Here is a 23,479-nt window from a genome sequence, read left to right as displayed (position 1 = left end):
AAGATACAGTTTTACATTACTGTTTTATCTGGCTAGCCCATCAATTCAGTCTCAAATGGAGGCATATGGGCACTGTTATCTGTAAACAGCTACCAGAATAGAATATTGGCAATCATCCAAATCATGGTCTAGTAATTGGCATTCCTTGTTATATGTACTGTTTGTATGTACTTTATTCTTTTAAAGGAGAATATTCATTTATTTTAAATTTACTGTGCTATATTTGTGCACTTTGGGTTGCTATCTCCTTGATCAAGCTTTATTTATAATTAATCTTTTGCTTTCAATTGTAGTGTTTGCAACACTAAAATTATTTCATATTTATGATTTGAATGTTTAATCAACATGATTTGATTTGCTTAACATTCAAATAATGAATTAAATGGGAATTATATATGTCTTTATATTTATTTCCCATTTTATATCTCATTATGAATGTCATTTTGGCTTTAAAAAGGAATAAACAAGTGACATTTCTTTAAAGAAAACACTTTTATGATAGAAAAAATATTGGATTTTTCCTGCAGTTGTTAATTGCAAACTTGTTTTAAAGGCAAATACGATTTTGAAGGCTCAAAAAAGGTATCAGTGATAATTGGAACATGGAGGCAGAGAGGACGTAGAAAGAAAAAAATGCTTGGTAGAGATACATTTAATTATGAAGGCTTACTCTGGTAATCCCTTTTGAAAGTGAACAAAGCAAAGATTGTTGATGTTTGATGAACTTATCAAACAAGGCAGAATAATGAAGAGGTAAATTAAAAAAGCTAGGTGAAGGTGAGCCAATTAAATTCTTTATGAAGTGCTGAAGGATATAGCCACCAAATTCTACTGTCAGGACGAACATATATGTTTTCCAGAGTGTTCTGTCTTCAGGTTTCTGCTGTTTGTCTGCAGATCCAGTGTGTTTTCATCTAGCACACTGATCTGTATCCACAGTCTCCTTTGCTGAGCTTGTGTGTTTCATTTAGTATTCTCTCTTCTCAAGCTTCCGATGAATCCCTAATGTACCCCATACCTCCTCTAATTATCAGTGTTTCTCTTTGGACCATAGTCTCTTAAGTAAAACAGGTTGCTCATTAGTTAATTGCCAAAAATAATCATCATGCTGAGGGTTAGAAATAAACTCACAACATGTGTTTTGAGCTAAGGCAGACATAGTACTCCACAACACAAAACACTGCTTTATACAAATACAAGTTGCAAGATTGAGGGGCAAATGCTCATAAGTACTGCTCTGGGTGGTGAGACAAATATTTTACTGGTGCTGTGTATGAGCTTCTTTGAGGATCTGATCCAAAGCCCGTTGAAGTCAATGAGAGTCTTTCCATGGACTTTAATGGGCTTTGGATCAGACCTAGAGAGAATTATGTCTGTGTACACTGAATTTCTGAGCCTTATACATCACTTTTTTAATTACTCCTTACATGACTAAAATGCCCTTTGAGGACAATGAGAGTTTTCCTTGAGTAAGTTGTGAGTTGGGAGACTTGTATAAGGCTCTCTGTGCCTCAGCCTTAATAGTTGTTGAGTGTCCTTTCCTCTGGGGGATTTCGTTTCCCTGTATGCTTTAGCATAAAGTGCATTTCAACAGTATCATTAAATTAGACTGTAAAATTATAAAGTGGATTCCACATAGTCACACGGATATTGTTTGGTTGTGTTATCAAAACACTGGTGCAAATTACTGGTTGGTGTAAATGTGCCAAGCTCTGTTGACTTCAGTGGAGTTTCACTTATTTATACCAGAAGAGAATTTGACCCTTGGTCTTTACAGATTTGAACTATTATTCTGCTCTCATTATACCGATAAATATCCAGTGTAATACACTGATGGCAAAGGGATTTCACAGGCATAAGGAAGGGTAGAATTTAGCCCAATCACATTTAGAATTGTATTGACATGGTTTCATTCCATCCATGCATTGCAGAATCATTTCCAAATTTCCATTAATGTTTTAAAACTCTATTTTGGCACTGGAATGCCATGTGCATGCACTTGCAATTACATTATCTTGACAATTTTGGGATGAGATGTGAGGAGAAAAGCAAAAAGTCAATTTCACTCTAAACTTTTATATTTTTGCCATTCCTCCACTTCACTACAGATTATTTTGCTTTCTTTTTCCTTAATGTAGGAGTTGCACTTTATCCTTTTGCAATACCCTCTCCTACTGTATCTTCTGTGTCTATTGTATTCATAGCCTCCACTTTAAAATTGCCTCTCACATTAATTATATGCTTTCCTTTACAAATTGTCCTCAAAAGAGGCTTCAAGGTCAAAATGCTGTTTGTTATTTTTACTTCGATTCTCAGTGTGAATTCAAATCAGCTTTCTCTTCCATTTCCAGCATTCTGTTTCTGGACATCTTCTAGAATGTGGGCATAATCCATTATTTATTAGGAGGCTTAATGGGTGTTGTAAAAACCAAACATAAATCACATACACCGTACTGGAAGAGGATATAATCTATTGGTAGAGCAGGAAACAGGAGATCAAGACATCCAGTTCCTGTTTTTGCTTCTGCCACTGGCAAATTCTAATGGTCAGATTTTTAGCTGGTGCAACCTGGTGTAGCTTCAATGACCTTCAGTGCAGTTACACTGATTTACACCACCTGTGGTTGGATTCAACTCTCTCCAGCAAAAGGTTCTAGTTTCCTCTAAAATCTGTGCTTGTATGGAAAATGGCGATGATTTTCCTGCTGCTTGGCTCCACAGCTATTACCTCTTCTTAAAACGTCACTCCAAAACTTAGGCCGGTATCATTTACTCTCTTCAGAAGAACCGGCAGAGATGTCAATACTCCGGCTCCTGTGAACTGTCACCTAAGCCAGTGGTCAGAATGGACTGGTTGCTTTCCTTGCCAAGAGAAAAAAGTAAGTCTCAACCATAATGTATTCACTTATCTTCAGATGTGTCTGTGATGAGCATGTACAGAGATTAATTATATGTATTATGCATGTTCATCGTTTCCGAAACATCCAGTAAACTCATCCAAATATGATAAACATTCTCTTGTATTAGAAACATGGGGCCTGAGTCTTACTTACGCTGGTGTAAATTAGAAGTAATTTCATTTAAGCCAAAAGTGTTACTAAGGTGCAAAACTTATACAAAGGAGAGAAGAATCAGGCCCGCAATATTTGGCCAATAGTTTTCTTCTTTATCTAGCTAGGTTTTAATTAAATTTCCATTGACTCAATGCAAATATTCAGATATAGAAACACTCTGAGAAGCATTTGTTCATCAGCTCTGTTTACTCTGATTTTTGTATCATTTCATGTGTTTCTTCACAACTATTAAGTATAGGTCATAACTTTTATTTTCCACTTATATTTTAGGCAGAAACCAAGAGGTCTAGCATATGGAATGAGTGGGAAAGGAAGAGCCATACTTCAAATGGGATTGCTCTTCCTCTTTGTTTTGTTCAGTTCAGGCAGCAGCATCCACCATTAATCAGCCACAAATGCTGTGAGCTTTTCAGGATCTCAGTTGTTATTTTTGTTTGTCTATGTCTGATATTCCTATAGCTCACAGCACATTCCTCTGCAAAACATATGTAAAGCTTAATGCCACATCGAAGGCATAGAACATAGGCACAAGATCCAGAATTTGGAAAAATAAACTAACTATACCAGGCGTTAGGCCTAATGGAATAGGAATATTAGTTAAAATGTGTGCAATTAACAGAAAACAAGGACTGGGAAGTTTCCATACTCCATCCGAAAGGTCTGCGGTACCTACACGATGTTGAAATTAATAAGTAATCTATTCCACCACTGTAAAAGAGCCACCTAGTTCAAAATAATAGGTGTTATTCAACTCAAACTGGTGTAAATCAGGAGTAACCCCATTGAAGTCAATGGATGTACACCAGATTTACAACAGCCCATTGTCTCTCACGTTATTTTCATTCTTGCTAAGCCCTTTAACTTCCATAGCTGGTTGCAATAATATTTATTTATTCCTAAATAATTAGAACACTTTCTAACAGGTTAATTTATAAAGGAGATTTGTTTTTACGACTACTTAAAATTTAATCAAAATCTTATCATTTCTGGATATAAAGTTCTTGTTAATTGGCCAATTTCTTTGCCTTTTTTTTAATTTAATGTGATTTAGTACAGATACAGAACTTTGCTACAGCCTGCCAAGTTTAAAGGGAGTAAATGCGCTGGTCATCTCTGGGATGAGGCAGCATGCCGAGCAACAGAACCATGTGCAGCAAGCCAACGCTGTGGAAAAGATTTTCAGTGTGAGGAGACAGGTAAGTGAAATGCTATTGGGAACAACAGCAAATTAAATTTGGTCCTGGATGAGAAAGAGTCAATAATGAGAACAATGGACCAGTTCCTCGGTGCAAATTCTCTGGCTAGATTACATCTCCCATGATGCACTATGTTCTCTCCTTGTGTTAAGGGAAGGAAATGTGTCCTATGAGTCCCTGGATGTGGTGCATCGTGCAAGGTGTAGTCTGCCCAGATTTCAGATAATGGCTTAATCACAACTTCTCTCATTTCAGGTGTTCTTTTTTTGATGAAAAATTAAAATTTGTGGAAAACTGGTAGCTATCATGAAAATGTTGTTTTGTCACAAAACAACAACAAAAAACAAAACAACCAAAAACAAAAACAATTTTCTATCAAAAGAGTTTTGACAGAAATTTTTTCTACCAGCAGGAGCTACAGCAGAATCAGGAGATCAGGTGGCTGTCCCTGCAAGATTGGGTTTCATCAGTACAGTTTTTACTTACAACACAATAGTGCCAAGTTCTGCTTTCTAGTATAGAATACTATTATAGATATTAGGAAACATGCACCATATCTAGGGCCAGATCTTCACACCAATTTACTCCAGCTGCAGATATGTCCCTTCATTTTCAATGGCACAAGTATTCTCAAATTGTGCCTCGTGAAAACATTCATTTCTGAAATATAATTATTGTAACAAATTCCCAAAACACGTTCTGCAACTCGAACAGGCAAAACTGTACATTAACCTGACAGAGTTAATTTCATTTAGCCAACTGAAGAAGCTATTTATTCTTGTACTGCCTATTCAGGAACATGATCTTAGATAATTAATATACTGGAGCATCAGCAAAATGAACTTGACAAGATTCCCACACAGTGGATCCATTATTTCGAACTTAGGAGGTGTCTAACCCAGGCTCCACAGTTGTGAAGCACTGCACATTGCAAGGGAAAGTTTTAGGATAGTTTAAAGTTCAAACTCTGCTTTCCTCTAAACAATAAGGCCAAATCTTGGTCCAAATAACCCAAATAAGCATTAGGAAGATTTGTAGATGCAGGGAGGGAATAGTCCTTCCTTCCAAGCTATAGTGATGTAGCAGAAAGCACTGAAGTAGTTCTTGTGGCTCTTTTGCCCATCGCTGTAGTGAAGAATAGCTTGCAGATCACATCTCCACCAGCTTGCTGCCCCCCTAAACTCCTGCTCAAAGGGGTGCATGAAGCCTCATGAATCACAGGGAGTATATGTCCCCGCCTAGTCTTCTGGAATCCTGCCCCATCTCTGCTGCCGGCAGAAGACACCAGTTCTCCTACTGCAATAGCGTATCTCTACCTGGGAGGGTGAGAGGGCAGTATGACTTCCTAAGATATAAGAATGGACAGACTGGGTCAGATCAAAAGTCCATCTAGCCCAGTATCCTGTCTTCCAAAAGTGACCAATGCCAGACGCCCCAGAAGGACTGAACAGTGCTGGTAAGACATTGTAATACGTATGAAAAACAATAGCGTGATCACCTTTAATAATGCCACCATTTGCCAGCCCTGGCCACACAGAGGTTTCTGAGATACGAGCATTCCCCTGTACATGAATGGAGGTATTGTAAATGCCAGTGTGGGGGGTAACTTACCAAATGGCGACTTCTTAAATGGTGGCTGTCTGAGGCAGTGGCCACTGTACAGGGTTCTGTGAACAAGACACTTTGCCTACTAGCTAAGAAAAGATTCACTGACTCTGGTGCAGGGAAGTGTAAATTAGTTTCCCTACACCTGCTGGCCTCTTGAACCAGAGTGGGGAATTCATCTTGAAGGGAAAAAGATGGCCTATGGCAGCTTAACATCCTGCTGAGGGGATAAGCTGAGTCACTGGATCCCTGGATGCTCAAGCCATACTGCTACCACAGCTGCCCACACTTAGATGTCTCCTATACACTACAGAAACACTAACCCAAGAATCAATCCCTGTTACAAACCCTGTTGCCTACTCTGTCCTCATATCTACTCTAGCAACACCATCAGAGGACCCAACCACATCAGCCACACCATCAGGGGTTCATTCACCTGCACATCTACTAATATGATATATACCATCATGTGCCAGCAATGCCTCTCTGCCATGTACATTGGCCAGACCAGTCAGTCTCTACGTAAAAGAATAAATGGTCACAAATCAGACATCAGGAATGGTAAAATACAAAAGCCAGTAGGAGAACACTTCCATCTCCCTGGACATTGTATAACAGATTTAAAAGTAGCCATCCTTCAACAAAAAAAACTTCAAAAACAGACTTTAAAGAGAAACTGCAGAGCTACAATACATTTGAAAACATAACACTATTAATTTGGGCTCGCATAGGGACTGGGAGTGGCTGGCTCACTACAAAAGCAATTTTCCCTCTCTTGGTATTGACACCTGCTCCTCAGTTATTGGGAGTGGACCACATCCACCCTGACTGAATTGGCCTTGTCAGCACTGGTTCTTCACTTGTAAGGTAACTCCCTTCTCTTCATGTGCCAGTATATTTATGCCTGTATCTGTAATTTTCACTCCATGCATCTGAAGAAGTGGGTTTTTTACCCATGAAAGCTTATGCCCAAATAAATCTGTTAGTCTTTAAGGTGCCACCGGACACCTCGTTTTTGTGGATACAGACGAACATGGCTACCCTTCTGATACACGTACATATGCACTTCAGGTCGCTGTATTAAACCCCACCTTGTATGTAACGGAGAGCCAGACTGTAGAGACGGATCTGATGAGAATAACTGTGAGGATGAAGATATTGAAAGCCTCTGTGAAAATCTAGACCCAATTCCTGGGTCTGAAAGAGCAGCCCAAGGGTGAGTAATTCATCTATATTTGCTGTTCTTGCAGTCAGGCCAGGGTTACATTTTTTATGTTGCTCTTATTCAGTAGTAGCATCAGTTTTCTATTAATTGAGCTCTGACAGCGTGCACGGTACTGTACAAAACAGAAGGACAGTATTGTCCCTAGGACTTCACAGTCTAAACGGCACAGCAGTGAGTAACAAGGGAGGCAGCAAGCTATAGCAGACAGGGCACTGGACTTCGAGTCTGCAGACCTGGCATGTGATCCAAGTTCTGCATCTGACTCATTCTGTGAGCTTGAACAAGTCAATTAAACTGCAGTGCAGATATGCCCAGAGAGGTTAACACCTGCATCTGGCCTGTGTCAGCTGATTCGGTCTCACAAGGCTCAGGCTAGGGGGCTACTTAAGTGCATTGTTGACATTCGGGCTTGGGCTTGGGCTTGCCTGGCAGTGGCTAGAGCCCAGGCTTCAACCCAAGCGTCTACACCTCAATTAAACAGCCCCCTAGCCTGAGTCGGCTGACACAAGCCAGCCACTGGCATTCAATTGCAGTGTAGACATGCCCTGTTTGCCCCTCAGGGTAATAATAATAATTCCCCACCTTTGTAATGCCCTCTATAACTTCCTCTATTTAATGAAAGCAATATATGAAGTGAAATAAAACATTCTGAATGCTAAGCCTGATTGCTTTCTCCTCTTAGAAAAATTAAGAGCATTGATTCAGAGCATTCAAGGCCTGTCCTCAGTGTACCTACTCATAGGACGGACCTTTGGTCTGACTTAGTATGGCCATTCTTATGTTCTTGAAGAGAATTTCCAGTTCTGAGGAGTTTCTAAGTGGACATCAGTGTATGCTACTCTCATTTCAGGCTACCAAGTGAGCAGAAAGATATTGACAAACTGGAGGGAATTGAGAGAAGAACATCTAAAATAGTCAGGGAGCAGGAGGAAAGACTCAGTGAACCAACTATGAATAGTGTGACTAAGTGAGCACAGTCTGCAAGTATACAGAGGGTGTTAACACCCAAGGGGGAACAGCTAAATGGGAGAACAACTAACAGAAAAGTGATGAAATTGAGAAATAGAACATTTACTTTGACTATCAGGAAGAACTTTGTGACAGCTAGATTAGGAGGTTGTGAAATGATTTCCCAAGGGACTTGATGGAAGCCCCATAATTTGGGACATTTTTATAACTCTACCTGACCAAACACTAGAAAATGAACTGCAGAGAACCATATATTGGAAGAGAGATGACCTGGATGATTTCATTAGTGTCTTCCATCTCTAACTTATGATTCTATGATACTGTCTTTGAAATAACGGGCTATTTGTCTCATTTTTAGTCAGAGAGAAAAATCACTTTAGTTTAGTTCCCACAGGAGAGGACAAAAATGGAGAGGTGTGGAATCAAAACCTCCCATTTATGAAGTCGAAGATCCTGAGTCATTGCTATCCAAGGCAACATAGTGTCCAGTGTCTGAGAACAGAATGTATGTAAAGTCAAAGTGGGGGGATGGGGCGGGACGGTGGGGAGAAAAGGTAGGAATTTTTTTTGGTAATAGCAAAGAAAGCTATTGTTAATTTCTGGATGATGTCTCTTTTCATTAAAGATACAATGTTCTTACACAAGAAGAAATGCAATTTGTATATGATCCTAAGTATTATGGAGGCCAGTGTGAGTACATTTACAACGGAGAATGGCGGGAATTGAAATATGACTCTGCTTGTGAACGTTTGTACTATGGGGATGATGAGAAATATTTTAGAAAACCCTACAATTTCCATGTATATCAATTTCTAGTAAGTATTTAAGATGTTAATTTAGCAACATTTTCTCACTAGGAACCAAAGTTTGCCTTAGAGATGTTATGTAGATTTTCTCAGGATAGATATTACAGTTATTTGCAGCAATAGAAAGATAACATTGAAGACCTACTTTCATGGATGAGCAGCCTCATATGCTCTGGGGCAGTTACTGAGATTGTGCATTTTGATATAAGGGATTACTAGGGCAATTCCATATGTTTTGGGGCCAGTACTCCCCTCAGCCAGGGTCTCCTTCAAATCCTTCCACAAACCCCACCTTTTCCACCAGTCTCTAAAGCAACAGTCTTCTAGTTAACAATAAGCATTTGTACAACACAGTTATTTTTAAAACCCACATGTGAAGGAACTAATATGATCCTTGCTGCAGCACCCAAGCAATCCTATTACTTATTCTGGTTGAGTGGACAAGGCACTGAACTGGGTTTCTGCTCCCAGCTTGGCTATTAATAAGTTGTGCGACCTTGGACAAGTCACTTCACTGATCTGTGCGTCAGTTTCCCCATTTGTTAAATGAGGATGATGATACTTGCCCACTTTTACAGTGCTTTGAGATCTGCAGTCTGGATGACAAGTGCCAGAGAAGAGCTAAGTCACCTTCCTCCCCCACCTCTGTCTGTATAATGCTGGAGTTTTAAAATTCCACCTGTCCTGCTGGGAGCTTCCTACACTGTAGGGTAAAGTCATCATTGCCCTGGTTAACAGTTAGCGTGCATTGACCACTGTTCATCCTAATCATCTCTCTTACCTTGTGCTCCTCCTGTCAGGTTGTTATACCCATTTGTTGGCTATAGTCTTTTTCTTAAACTATCTGGGGCAGGGAATGCCTCTTTGTTACCTGTCTGTACATTTCCCGGCACAAAACAAATAATAATTAGGGGAGGAAGGATAATCTAATGGTTAGGGTACTAGCCTAGGAACTATGGAGATTTTGTTCTGCCACAGACTTCCTCCGTGAGCTTGGTTAAGTCACTCAGAGCCAGATTTTCAAAGCTATTTCAGCACCTAAAAAATACAGGTTGGAGCCTAGCCTGGTTTTCAAAAGCACCTAAGCACCTTCTTACCATCTCTTATTATGCTGAACTCTCTCCACTCATTGTATGGGAGGCCTGGGCACCTAGCTTGAGGCTGAAGATTAAGAAAAGTCAAGGAAGTCAGAACTAAGGTTGCCTGTGCAATCTTTATTTGGCCCCCTTATGTGTAAGCATTATGCTGCAGTTTATAATTACGTGATCAGATACTGTATTTTCCACAGGATGGAAAATTCAGTGCACGGGATGGACGGTGCTCACTTAATAAGCACCTATTCAATATTTTGTGTTTTGCTCCTTGTTCAATCTGTGCCCCAACCTCGAGGGGTTTATTCACTGCACACTGTTCAAATACTGCTCTGAAGAAAGAATTATTAACTTCCTCATGGCCTTTTCTATGGCACTCATCCCTACAGTATTTGAGTGCTTCACAGATATCTATTCATTTATCTTCACAATGTCCCTGTGAGGGTAGTATTATACTCATTTTAGAGATGGGGGGTTGAGGTACTGAGATTAAAATCCACAAGTTTTGAGATGAGGAGGACCTAATTTTTAAGAGTACTTAGCATTATAGAGCAGTTCATGTGGTCAAAGCACAGCGCCCATTGACTTCAGTTGCAGCTGTCAGGTCTCAACAGTAGTCTCCCCTTTCTTGAGTCCTAGTGCTAGTCTTTTTATCCAGCCAATCCCAATCTTCCCCCTCCTCCCAGCTCCTCATCCAATTTCCATATCCCTCACACCACCATCAACTGACACCCTCTTCCTGTTTCCCACACTAGCTCCCACTCCCCGACCTGGCTCCCAGTCCCAGGCTCCTTGCCCAACTAGTCCCAACTTCTACTCCCTCTACCCCGCCTCCCTCCCCTCCCCGCCCCCCGACGCTCAGTCCCAGCTTCCTTTTCTGCTCCCAGTTCCAATGTCCTTGCCCAACAAGTTCCAATTTCTCTCCCCCAGACATCTTGTTCCAATCCACTCATTTTCCCCCTCCCCGGTCCAGCTTTTTGACCATTCTGAAAGTCTAAGGGTATGTCTACACTACCTGCTGGATCGGCAGGCAGCGATCCATCCGGCGGGGATCGATTTATCGCATCTAGTCTAGATGCAATAAATTGACCCCTGAGCCCTCTCCCACCTACTCCTGTACTCCAGCTCGGCGAGAGGCTCAGGCAGAGTCGATGGGGGAGCGACAGAAGTTGACTCACCACAGTGAAGACACCGCGGTGAGTAGATCTAAGTACGTTGACTTCAGCTCCATTATTCACATAGCTGAAGTTGTGTAACTTAGATCGATCTCTCTGCCAGTATAGACCAGGGCTAAAAGAGACAGGCTCCCTGCTCTTAGTTCCAGTGCTCAGCGTAGAGCAGCTAGGAGCAGCACTTACAGCAAAAGTCCATCTGAGCCCCTGTAGCCCTGGGGTGGACCATGTTCAGGTGCACACTCACTCTAGTCACTCTAGGAGCTGTCAGGGGCTTGAGCATGCTCACTGAGGATGGAATCTGCTTAGATTTTAATTGCTAAAATCTAAGCAATCTCTACTGAGCATGTGTGAACTATGATTTTTCAAAGACGCATAACTTGGTCAAATTTAGTCAGATTTGGCAAAATGCACATCTCTAACACAAAGGCCACCACCAAGCCAAATTTCAAGTCACTGGTCTCAAGTATAGGGGCACTAGAGTTGTACAAAGAACATTTTTATTGTGGGCAAAAACAAAAAACAAAAAAAATGTATTTTCCCCATAACCTCATTCTCAGAAACAGTTGAACCATTTTTGATGATATTTTCCAGAAAATATTCAGCTTAAGTTAGGCACCACTTGAGAAAATTTCAGCCAAAACAATTAAAGTTTGGCAAAGTTATTAGCAACTGAAAACAGGGTTTTGTAATGAGAAGTGTCAGGCTACTTTAATAATAGGCTGCATTACCTTACCATTGGGGCAGGATCGGGTACTTCAGCAGAGTGTGGGATACGGTAAAGAAGGCAAGTAATAGCTTCAAAAGTAACGCCTCTTCTTTTCATTTCAGGCTCATGCTGATTCTGGATTCTCTTTTGAGTTTTACGATGATTCGAGAGATTTATTTGATGCCATAAAAAAAGATAAATCCACAAATTATGGTTTTACCTTTGGAATAAGTTATGCTAACGTACCTGCCTATTTTGAGCTAGGTTTCAGTTTATCACGGGGTAAAGGAACCCTGAAGAATTTCACGCAATATAACGAGAAGGTAACAAAACAATGGTGCATGTGTTCTCTCAGTCATGTCTTGTTGCATTGCACAATTTCGGTGTAACATATGTTAGTTTATTCTTTTACTTGCATGTTTTTTTAACAATAGTAATTGTACCTTCATTTGTTCATGTAATTGCAAATGTGTGATCATTAATAATCTCGTTTGTTAGTCTTATTACATTTAAGCAAACAGAATCATTATAATGGGAATAAAATTGAATTACGAAGTATAAGAACACATGTCATCTTGCCCCTTCCTGTTTCATGGCTATATTAAGTATATAAATAAAGAAATGCTTAAAGTGGCAAACAGGGAGGGGAAAATATCAAGATGTTCATCAAACCAGTTGTCCTCAGGGGATGAGCTCTTGTTCAATTTAATACAAGCTACAGTATGGCGGTAAATTAAGCTTCTATTGTATCATAAGTTAAAAGTATCTTAGTGAACAAATTAGTACTAAATGGAAGAATTTATTTTTAATAGAAAGTTTACATCATGGCCAAATGTGTGGTGACCCCCATTTAGATCTGATAAAATTAATGATAATATTTTATATTTATACTATGCCTGTGATCTACTTTTCTCTTGGTCAGTGACAAGGAACAGTAAAAGAGAATTATCTTGACAGTGTCCTAGTTGAAGTGACAAGGAGTCCGGTGGCACCTTAAAGACTAATGGATTTCTTTGGGCATCAGCTTTTGTGGGTAAAAAAACTCACTTTTTACCCATGAAAGCTTATGCCCAAATAAATCCGTTAGTCTTTAAGGTGCCACCGGACTTCTTGGTTTTTTTGTGGATACAGACTAACACGGCTACCCCCTGATACTAGTTGAAGCGCTTTCAAAACTGCTGTAGGCTGGCATCATTAAAATATCTAGTTCTTCCTTGTCTAGAGTCACATCAATTTTCTGATGAAAACAATCAGTGATTTTGTATCCTCAGAAAATGACTCGTTAAAAGAGCTGTGTCACACGGTTCACTCACCGCATCGCCTTCTGATTATCTCGGGGAGTAGATCCACCAGTCTGCGCTCTCATTCTGGTGGTGTCTTCTGCCATCTTCTCTCTCGCTGCACTGGTCACTCCCAGATCTACAGCTTCCTCTTCATGGCTTGGCCCTCCAGCCAGGTCACTAAAGTCCTCCCCTTCTGGGGAATTCAAAGGCCTTCCAGACTCTCCTGTCAGGATGGCATCTCCAACACATTGTGCCACTGCCCAGTGGCTGGTAGGGGAACTCAGGCCTACCCACTACACTGGGTTCCAGCCCAGGGACCCTATAACATGAGCCAAGACCTACATCTCCTTAGTCCTCACTGCTGTTTCCCTGGGCTTCTTCCTACTTTACTGGCTTCTCTCCTCTCTGGGGTTGCCAGCTTCTTAACTACCTCCACTCAGGGAGTGACTGCAGCCTGCTTTCCTACCACCACTGCCTGTGCCAGCTTCTTGGCTATATATTGGGCCCCTCCTGCTTCATTATAGCTGAGACTACTCCTAATTAGTGGCCAGCTCCCCTTCCAGGTGCACCCAAGGGTGTTAATTGGCCTGCCTGGCCACCCTAACCTCTTCCAAGTCTGTGTGGGGCTGATACCCCATCACAGGCAGGGCAGCCGATTGTGTCAGTTTCTGAGACATGGAGCAATGGCCCAAACATGAGAGAATGTGCAGGAGAATGCTCTCCAGACACATGGACTTTGGGGAACAGATTCCTCTGCCCTCAACAGGAAAACAGCCAGTTTGTCTGCACAGCTGAGATACAGCTAATTACTGCTGAGTAGGAGAAGCAATGGCAAGCACCAGCTGCCATGTGTATTTGTTATTCTGCACCGCCCCTCACAGATCACACTATTGACATACTCGCTCCTCCCCTCTGCACCCTCTTTCATAGACATGCTATGAAATGTACTAGCTCTGTGTGTGTGTGTGTGTGTGTGTGCGTGTGATATTGCTGTAAAGAAGATACAAGATCCTACTATTAGTACTATCTAAAGATGCTCTTTAACTTATGTGGCAAAAGCTTATGTTTTCTGGAGCTGAAGAACCAAGGTTGTGGTACCAGTGCTGAGGGGAGAGAAGTGTGTGTATTTGTGTGTTAGAGAGAGTGTGTGAGTGATGTAGTAATTGCATCTGGGTGTGGCACCTAGGTCCTTTATATGGCTTCAAGAATCGCATCGACCTGCAGAGGTTCTCCATTGCTTGGCTGTCCAGCACAGTGGCTATAACACAGTTTTGCTGTGTAAAGGAAAGTTACCAGGTTAAATCTGGCCACCCAGTTTAGGTTTTTCAAAACAAATACACATTAACAGAACCTAACACCAATAGAAATGGTTCCATTTTTTTTAAATATTTCTATTTTAAAGACATATAAACAGTCCCTGGAAGCATTTGCAATTCCATTATTGAAGCTTTGGGCTAGGAAATAGGAGCCAGCACCAAAATTGACTAAAACTTGGGATAACCCAAAGTGAAACTGACAAGCCGACTTTAGTTGTCTAACCTGAGAGATACGCAAAAGTGAACAAACAGCATAAACAGCAAGGCCGCCCGGGGGGGGGGGGAAGTGGGGCAATTTGCCCCGGACCCTGCAGGGGCCCCCACAAGAGTTTTTTGGGGTCCCTGGAGCAGGGTCCTTCACTTGGGCCCCCGGAGCTTCTTCCGCTCCAGGACTTCGGTGGTGGGGGTTCCTTCCGCCCTAGGGTGGAAGGACCCTCTGCTGCCAAAGTGCCAGGTCTTCGGCGGTAATTCGGCAGCGGGGGACCCCCGCCGTGGGTCTTTGGGGTCCCGACCCACAGTTTAAGTACTGCTGCTCTACTCTTTTCCTGTATTGCAAATAATTCCTTTGACTATTGAACATCTAACAGACATGTCACTGTTTATCAGGGCCACCTAGAGGATTCAGGGGGCCTGGGATCTTCAGTGGCGGGTGGCCCCCGCTTCGGCAGTAATTCAGTGGCAGAGGGTCCTTTTGCTCCGGGATCCACCGCCAAAGTGCCCCAAAGTGGGTCAGGACCCCCTTTGAATGCGGTCACCAGGGGTGGCTTAGAGTTGCTGTGGCCCAGAGCTGAAGCCCAAACCCACTGCCCAGGGCAGAAGCCCTTGAGTTTCAGCTTTGGCCCCCCTGCTCGGAGTGGTGGGGCTCGGGCTTTGGGCTCCCCCCAGGGCAGTGGGGCTTGGGCAGGCTCAGGCTTCGGTCCCCCCTTCCTGGGGTTGTGAAGTAATTTTTGTTGTCAGAAGGGGGTCATGGTGCAATGAAGTTTGAGAACCTCGAGTAGAGCATCCAGTTTAGAGGAGGAAAAAACATAAGAAGCCTATTCTGATTTCAGGTAGACAGTATTGTTAACGCCAAGTGCACAGGTGCTGGAACTAGGGTGTTCTGGGGGTGTGGCCACAGCCTCCGGCTTGAAGTGGCTTCCATCATATACAGGGTTTGCAGTTTGGTTCAATGGCTCTCAGCACCCCCACTATACAAATTGTTCCAGCTCCACTGCCCAGGTGATCAAAAATCATGACTCCAGCCCCCCCAAAACCATGAGATTTGCTTTAAAATATGTTTTAATACCTAAATAAAATGTATTTTTAGTTGCCTTCTTGGTTTTGATCCTTTAAAGGACACTTGGGTCACACTTTCAAGCTTTCCTCTGCAACCACAAGTGCTAGAAACTTTTTTAAAAATAAAAGCTGAGATTCTCTCAGAATCACTTGACTCCAGGAACTGAAGCTGTAAGAAAAAGAACAGATGAGCTTTGAGCTAAAATCACAAGGATTGGCAACACTAGTTCTAGATTAATGTATCTCTACTGGCTTCAGTGGGGACACATTAGTGTTCTTTAGTTGAGAATCAGGTTCGGGCAATGTTCCTTTAAAGGGCTCCTAGCTTGGTGTAAACCCACTAAATGTTTATACCACTATTCTGCAATGTGGACCCATGTATATTTCTCAGGGAAGAGACATGTTTCCCTTTTAACATCTGTCTGGTTTTATCTGCAGAATGTAGAATTCATTAGAGCCATAACAAAGGTACAGACAGCACGGTTCAAAATGAGACGGGATAACATAGTTCTGGATGAAGATGTGCTTCAGTCTCTGATGGTGCTTCCAGACAGCTACAACTATGGAATGTATGCCAAATTTATTAATGACTATGGTACCCATTTCATGACATCTGGGACCATGGGAGGCATCTTTGAATATATCCTTGTCGTTAACAAAGAAGAAATGAAAAGAAAAGGTTAGAATAATGCTACAAATTCTGTGTTCATCACTTTATTCTCTAACTGTCCCCTCTGATTGTTTAATGTTATAGACTCTTAAAACTAACCCCTGGGTTCCTCCCTCTTCATCCTCCCAGGCATGGAGCGATAGTACTGGCACTGCTAAAGCAGTACCTACCACCAGAGGATACCTATAGCCACTCACCAACTGGCACGTCCCACTTCTGACCTGTCTACCTACGCCAAATTCCTTCTCACCACTACTCACAGGACTAGCTGCCACTGTTCCACAGTATGCTTATGCAGAGCCACTTATACTGACTTTCCATAGTTTGCCTTCCTGTGCAGCAAATCAGCAGCTTCTGAGCAGCATTTGGGTCTTCTGGCCTTGGAAAGCAGGGCCAGGATTTAGCTCACAGTGACTAAAATTAGGCACTCTGAGTCAGTGCTTTAGTGTTCTTGGTTTAAGTACATTTCATAGGTGAGTAAAATAGGTCAGATTCTGCAGCTTGTGTCATTTGGCATAGGTCCATTGGCATAAATGGAGTTTTGGTGATTTACACCAGCTTAAACCAGCTGAGGTTCTGGCCCTAAATCTTTTTTTAAAGTAGATCTCCTTTTGGCCACTAGGAGGCACATGGGAAGTTAAACTGGAGGCTCTCTTGGTTAGATTATTTATCCTTTATCCTGAGGTTAGGTGTTAAATAAACCAATAAGTGCGTCTCACAGTCAGCATGCAGTTCCTGACCAGCTCACTCATTGTAGTGTGGAATCTACTTGGCTTTTCCATCTACTTAATCTTAATAGTAGTATGGCTGCTATACGGGAGACATCATCCCAGTGGACATGAACTCATCGCCAATGTACTTAATGTCTTCTCTCATAACAGGAAAACTCAGAAAACAGGTATTCTGTAACTCTGAATCTGAAAAGATGTGACCTGTAAAGTTTTTTAAAGTTCACAATTAGGGCTTCCCTTTCTAATGGGCCAAACCAGAACCACAAGTCCAAACATCCCCACACTTTGGGAGATGGTTTCTACATCCAGACCCAACATGGATCCATATTTTGCAGCTCTCATTACCTACCAGAAGAAGGACCGTCAATTATCTTTTGCGCGACAACTGGTTAAACAAACAGGTATCTCCTGTGGGGATGAAAACAGAGGAAAGTCACTAACAGGGCGTTTTGTTCTACTGTCTTACATCAAAGTTTCCCTTGGCAGTAATCAATAGTTTAGGCAGGAGTTTGGATTTCTCCAGTACTCTTTCCGGACTGTTTTATTCTCCTATATCTTACATACAATGGCCCTGCATCCTTTCCACCAGCTAATTTTGCAACCAATGACTGCCTTGTGTCATCAGCATCTAGGCTTCCCAAAGCTGAACTTGTTCTTTTCACATCCTTTTTGCTCTCCCTGGCTTACTACTACAGAAGGTAGGACAGCACCTGGAGAAAAGTTTGTTTATCAGTACAGAGATTGGGACGGGTCCAGAATGCACTAAAGGATTTCATGTCCATATTCAGAAGCCTGAAGACTTAATAACTAGCTGCCTCGGAACAAGACAAATGCAGACACAGATCCAGAGGAAAGAATGACAGTTTCACTCATACTTCAACAATCAGTGCAGGTCTCAATCAAATATGATGGAACCCTTAGTGAGACTTAGTCTAAAAACCAAGCTCTCCTCTGAGAGGGTCGTCATGAGCAACACAGACACAGGTGGATCAGGAGCGACCCCCAAGGACATTCTCTTCACACTGGTGGGAGCAAATTGTAGCCTTGATTATACTTGTTAGCACTAAGAGCAAGAAAAAGGCATTACACAGACAGATTGAGATACACTCAAATACGTGTTTGTTTTGAATGTGTGAATAATGCATTGTACTTGGCCTTACATCTGGCATTGTAATCTCAGGAATGACAGAGTTCTGCTTGCTCCAACTTTCAACCCACGAAGGTGTGCAGGGCTGCATAGTTATGCCTGTAAATTATGTTTATGTAATGTATCAGCAGTTAGGATTGCATGCATATCAGTTTCTGGGCAGTTGAAACATAAAGCCTCTTCTAATCAAGCATGAGGATGCAGAACAACATAGTCCTTTTGGTACACTCACAAGATTGTTAGTGGAAATGTAAAGTCAGCTACAATGTGATAGATACCACAACTCTTATACATCCAGTGATACAAGTAGGCATTAGTCATCTATAGCTTCTGCTATAGGTTCTGCTTTGGTTTCAACCTGGTGGCCTAAGATGGAGACTGTGATTATAGCAATAGTAAATGGCAGCCAGATGCTCAGCTGGTATAAATCAGAATAGCCTCACTGACTTCAATAAGACTATGACAATTTATGCCAGTTTATGATTTGGCCTAGAGTAGTTCGGGTATCTATAACTACACAGATTCAGTGCTCAGAGCCAACCATAGAGAGTGTTACAAAAGAAGTACTTAGCAATAAAAATGATTTGTACAGCTCTCCTGAAGTGTGTCCTTATTCTTGGAGACGTTCTGTGTCCTTCACTCCTGGAAAAGTGAGTGACAAAGAGGTGACCAAAATCTTAACAAGGAAGACTTTAAGAAGTAGACTGCCAAGTTAAAGGAAAGGATTAATCACCAGCAGCTGGACAGGGGCTATGATTTTATTTTATCTTGTGCTTACTGTATATCTGAGATGAGATTTAATGCCACAGGGTGCCCTATTTTAAAAATGAGGGATGTTGGAGTTCTGCAAGAGACAAAAAATGTGCCCCAGAAGAGAGATAATTTTCATTCTAATGTAGGATACTTGTATAATTTCCATCTATAGTGGATACCATTAAAAACTCAACATTTATCAACTGATACAGCATTATATCCTATAGGAAATGAAACTGCAGAGTCTCAGATTCCCCCACATGGTAATAATTGGTATGTTTTGATGGTTTAATACTGGACAGATTTCCTATTGAATGAGGTGTCTCCTCACTATGTTGTTACATGGTGTGTATGAGTCAGATCCTCAGCTGCTGTAAATCAGTACAGCTCAGTTGTAATCAGTTGAATTTATACCAGTTGAAGAACTGGCTGTGTACTTTCTTAAAAAAAAAATGTTACCACTAAAACTTGAGCCACTGATCTGCATAAACTAGCACGAACTAATACAGCTAGTGTGTCCTAACCAATTACTAAACTATATTCCAATATCATTATGCTATTTAGAATAAAGGCAAAAATCCCACTGAAGTGGAAATTTGTCTCAATAAGGACTGAGTAAAAATGAATAAGATTATCAGGATAAGGCACCTTGTGAATCATGCCACCAATATTTTTCATTCCTTCTTTTTAAAATAAATTATTGTTTTATTACACAGGAGAAAAGTTGAGTAATTCATTAACAGGTGTGACGACATTTAGGAGAGATGCATTCAGCACAGAATAGTATGGAAAGAGCCTTTACATATTATGATTAATTCAAAATGCAGCAATAACTCTCATGACTAGGACATATTCAACTATCTGAAATTACATCAGATGATAAACAATCATGGTTTCCCCTCCTGCAAAGAGCCAATACTCTGTATGACCACCCTTTTGCAGCAATAACCACTTCAATATTTATCAAGACTGGATCTACAGTATTCGCTACAACCAATTGCAAATTGTATTGACAGACCCTTGCTGAACATAATTACTCGACAGGAGCCATGGTGAATCAATTAATCAGAGTGTATCTGAACTTTAATTTTAATGGCACTTCAACGCTGAGAGAAGCAAACATTCATGTTGCTTTGAGTGAATGAATTTTATCCATTTCTGTTTACAATTATTGAATATTATACTCCATGGATCTGAATGCTGCATGTTTACTCTTTCTCAGGGCCCAGGCCTACAATGCAGTGAGACCCTGGATTCCTATTGAAGGCAATGAGAAATGAAGGGTTAGGATCTCTCCATCTCCCATTAAGTTGAATGGGAGTTCAGGGGGCAAATTGCTTCTCCTGAGGTGCTCAGCATCTCGCATGTTCAGGGTCTGATCCCGCATCAATAAGTCAATGAGCCAGATTCTGGTCTTGATTGTTGCAGGCATGCACAGGCGTGACTCAACTGGAGTTACTCCTTATGGACAAGCGTAGAAGAAGAGAAGAGACTCATGCTCCACAGAATTTGCTAGTTATTTCAATGGAAGCAAACCAGGCCTACAGGCCTGATACTGATGAGAGGCAGCGTTGCCTAGCGGATAGAGGACTGGTCTTCGACACAGGCCACCTGTGTTCTACTCCCACCTTGGCTTCTGGGTGACCTTGGGAAAGTCTGTTTGCCTCTTTATGCTTCAGTTTCCCCATCTGCAAAATGGGCATAACGATACGGCCAAGTTCTTCATGAAGCACTACTGATTACAGCCATTCGTGGATACAGAAGCAGCCATCCGTGGTCACACTAGTGTGTGCAAGTGGCTTGCACGGTCCTGGACAGGAGACGCAAAGGAGATTTGAAGGGATGCTGTGACCAGGGACAGCTGCTGGTGAGCCCAGTACCTGCTCCAGTGGGCAGGGCTGGGGACGGTGCAGTCACGCTGGAGGAACTGCTTGCAATGGGCACTGGTTCCTGCAAGCAGCAGCCTGACATGCTGCTGCTTTCGCCACTGTGGTTCCTGGCCCAGTCACAGGCACTAGAACCCTGCAACTCTGCGGATATTCACTTTATATCCATGGATATAAATTTTGTGTTCGCACAGGGCTCTACTACTGATGAAAAGGGCTATATAAAAGCTAGGTATTATTAATTATTATTATTCTGCATACACTGAAATCAATGGAAGTCTTGCCATTAACTTCTGCTGAACTTGCCTCATATTTGTAATACACTGAAAAATACACATAACAAAACATTGTTGACCTAAGAAATGTGCCTACTACTGTGCTTTGGTGAAACCACTTTTTTATTTCAGTTCTCTTCTCTACAGCTTGCTCATAGGACTCTAGTTATTTATTTTTTACAATACATACAGCAGTAGCCGTTAACGGTAATACAACAGCATGCAATAAACCGTCAGTGATTTTCAAAGGGTAAACAATTGATACATTTGTATTGAAGTTACTATTCTAGCCAGTCATTTTACCTCACTAAATAACTCATGCAAATTGACCTAAATGATATTGTAATTTGGTGGCAGCTTTTTTCAGTACTGGGGTTGTTGTTTTTTCAGCATCCGTTCAGTAAAGTTTTGTAAAACATTATCTACTGACCAAAATATATGGGGCCAGAACTTCAGCTGGTCACTTGAGCTATATCAATTTACACCAGCTCAGGTTCTGATCCAAGTATCTCAGGAAATCATATTTGGCTAAGCCCAAACTCCTATAAAAAGGCAAACACTCTCTGCAACACTGTCTTCTGACCCTATAGCTAATTATGCAGCTAATACACCAGTCTCAGTGCACAGATGATTAAGAGACATATTATGATATATGCACCAGATACTCAGCTGCTGAAAATTGGCATAGGTCTATTCACTTTAAAAGGTCTACATAGTTTTACTCCAGCTAAGGATCTGGCCCATACGGAGACAAAATTTAAACAGATAGAACAGAATCTGACATATGAAGGGACTTCCTAGATTTGAAATTTTTCACTCTTCTTTTAGAAGAAAATCTCTTGGGGCAAGTATTTTGCCCTTTCAGACTTAATAATCACTGATAAACCCCAGCCATATATTTGGCTTCCACACAAGAATGACAAAGCCCAGCAAAATCAGTTTCACACTGATGGCAATAATTTCTTGGCTTCCACAAATGTGCTACATATTTGTATGAATATTTTATTGGTTGATGTACCTGCAATTACCACTGGGGAAAAAATGCCGTTCTTACCAAGAATGACACTGACATTATTGTTTTTCTATTTTTGTTTCACAGCCATTTCATCTGAAACAATAAGCTCCTGTTTTGGTCTGTCAGGAGGCTTCATATACCAAAAGGAAAGAACAGATATATCAATGTCACTATCATACAAAAACTGTGAGAAGGACGTATTCCTTAAAACTGGTATGATGTCCGAAAAGGGAGTACACAGAATATATTTGTCTTACTAGTAAATCTTTAAATGAATTCACCATTGGTGTAAGTGGGTCAAAGTGCATTTGTGGAGTTCTACCCACTGATGTCATTACCCCTGTTGCCATTAGCAGATTTCTGACTACCCTGGATCTGGAGGTGCAAGTGGGGGATAGGTTAAGGTTTAAAGTCGGGATGGATGAAGCTCAAGGGGTTTCATGAACATCTCAAAATAAATATTGGGTTGCAGTGTTCACAAAACCAATTCAGATTCACAAACCATTTTCACTATTCTAACTTGTGTTTTTTTTCCAAGGGAGATTCAATTTAACCTCTAACTAAAAGGTAATATGCATTAGGTTTTGAACAATTCCCTGTCCACAACCTCAAAAGCTAGGGTAGAACACGTGGGCTCTCTACATGGTGGGTCAAGATCTTGAGCTGGTGTAAAACAGTGATGGAGCTATGCTGATTTACACATCTGACTAGACCTGAGCAAAAATTGGAATATCCATCTCACAGGAAATGCCAATATTTATTATTACCCCCAATCAGAACAAAAAGTCAAAAGAGCAAAACGTTTAATATTTAACAAAATATTCCAATTTGGAAAGGTTTTTTTGGACAATTTTGAATTGAAACAAAACTTTCTGACAGTCTCAAATCAAAATATTTCATTCTGGGAGGCATGAGGCACCCAAACTACAACTCCCATGAGATATCATTGCACCATATGTAGATGCAGTTCAAGGTCAAACTAAGTCAAAAGTGTATGTTTTGTTTCAATTCAAGAAATCAAAATATTTTAATTTAAATCAAACTGACCCAAAACAAAATATTTCATTGCAATTTCCCCACTGTGGCAAGGCACCTCCTCCTCCATCTCACCAGACTTAGCACTTTCCCATTTGGTGGTGGCCAGGCTGGGGGTAAATCAGGCCCACTCTAGGCAGTGTTTGTCTTCCCCCTCTGCATTTACTTGTCTGTATTTTCAGGGTAGGCCTCACGGCAAACCTAAGGAGTGCATCTCCGCCAACCAAAAAAGAAACAAATGTACAA

At 41.3% G+C, this 23,479-nt stretch overlaps 1 protein-coding gene across 1 annotated transcript in view; it reads left to right on the top strand.

The window, feature by feature from the left end:
- The window catches only part of C8A (complement C8 alpha chain), a 37,013-nt gene that overhangs the window by 133 nt on the left and 13,401 nt on the right, over nucleotides 1-23,479 (top strand). Inside the window, exons 2-8 of the mRNA XM_050962025.1 lie at nucleotides 2,759-2,879; nucleotides 4,126-4,270; nucleotides 6,947-7,091; nucleotides 8,695-8,884; nucleotides 11,970-12,170; nucleotides 16,160-16,400; nucleotides 22,283-22,411. Coding sequence (XP_050817982.1) covers nucleotides 2,759-2,879; nucleotides 4,126-4,270; nucleotides 6,947-7,091; nucleotides 8,695-8,884; nucleotides 11,970-12,170; nucleotides 16,160-16,400; nucleotides 22,283-22,411 — 1,172 coding nt within the window. The remainder of the gene's footprint in view (nucleotides 1-2,758; nucleotides 2,880-4,125; nucleotides 4,271-6,946; nucleotides 7,092-8,694; nucleotides 8,885-11,969; nucleotides 12,171-16,159; nucleotides 16,401-22,282; nucleotides 22,412-23,479) is intronic.

Source organism: Gopherus flavomarginatus, chromosome 7, assembly GCF_025201925.1.
Source record: "Gopherus flavomarginatus isolate rGopFla2 chromosome 7, rGopFla2.mat.asm, whole genome shotgun sequence".
NCBI lineage: Eukaryota > Metazoa > Chordata > Testudines > Testudinidae > Gopherus > Gopherus flavomarginatus.
This window is presented reverse-complemented; position numbering and strand designations above follow the sequence as displayed.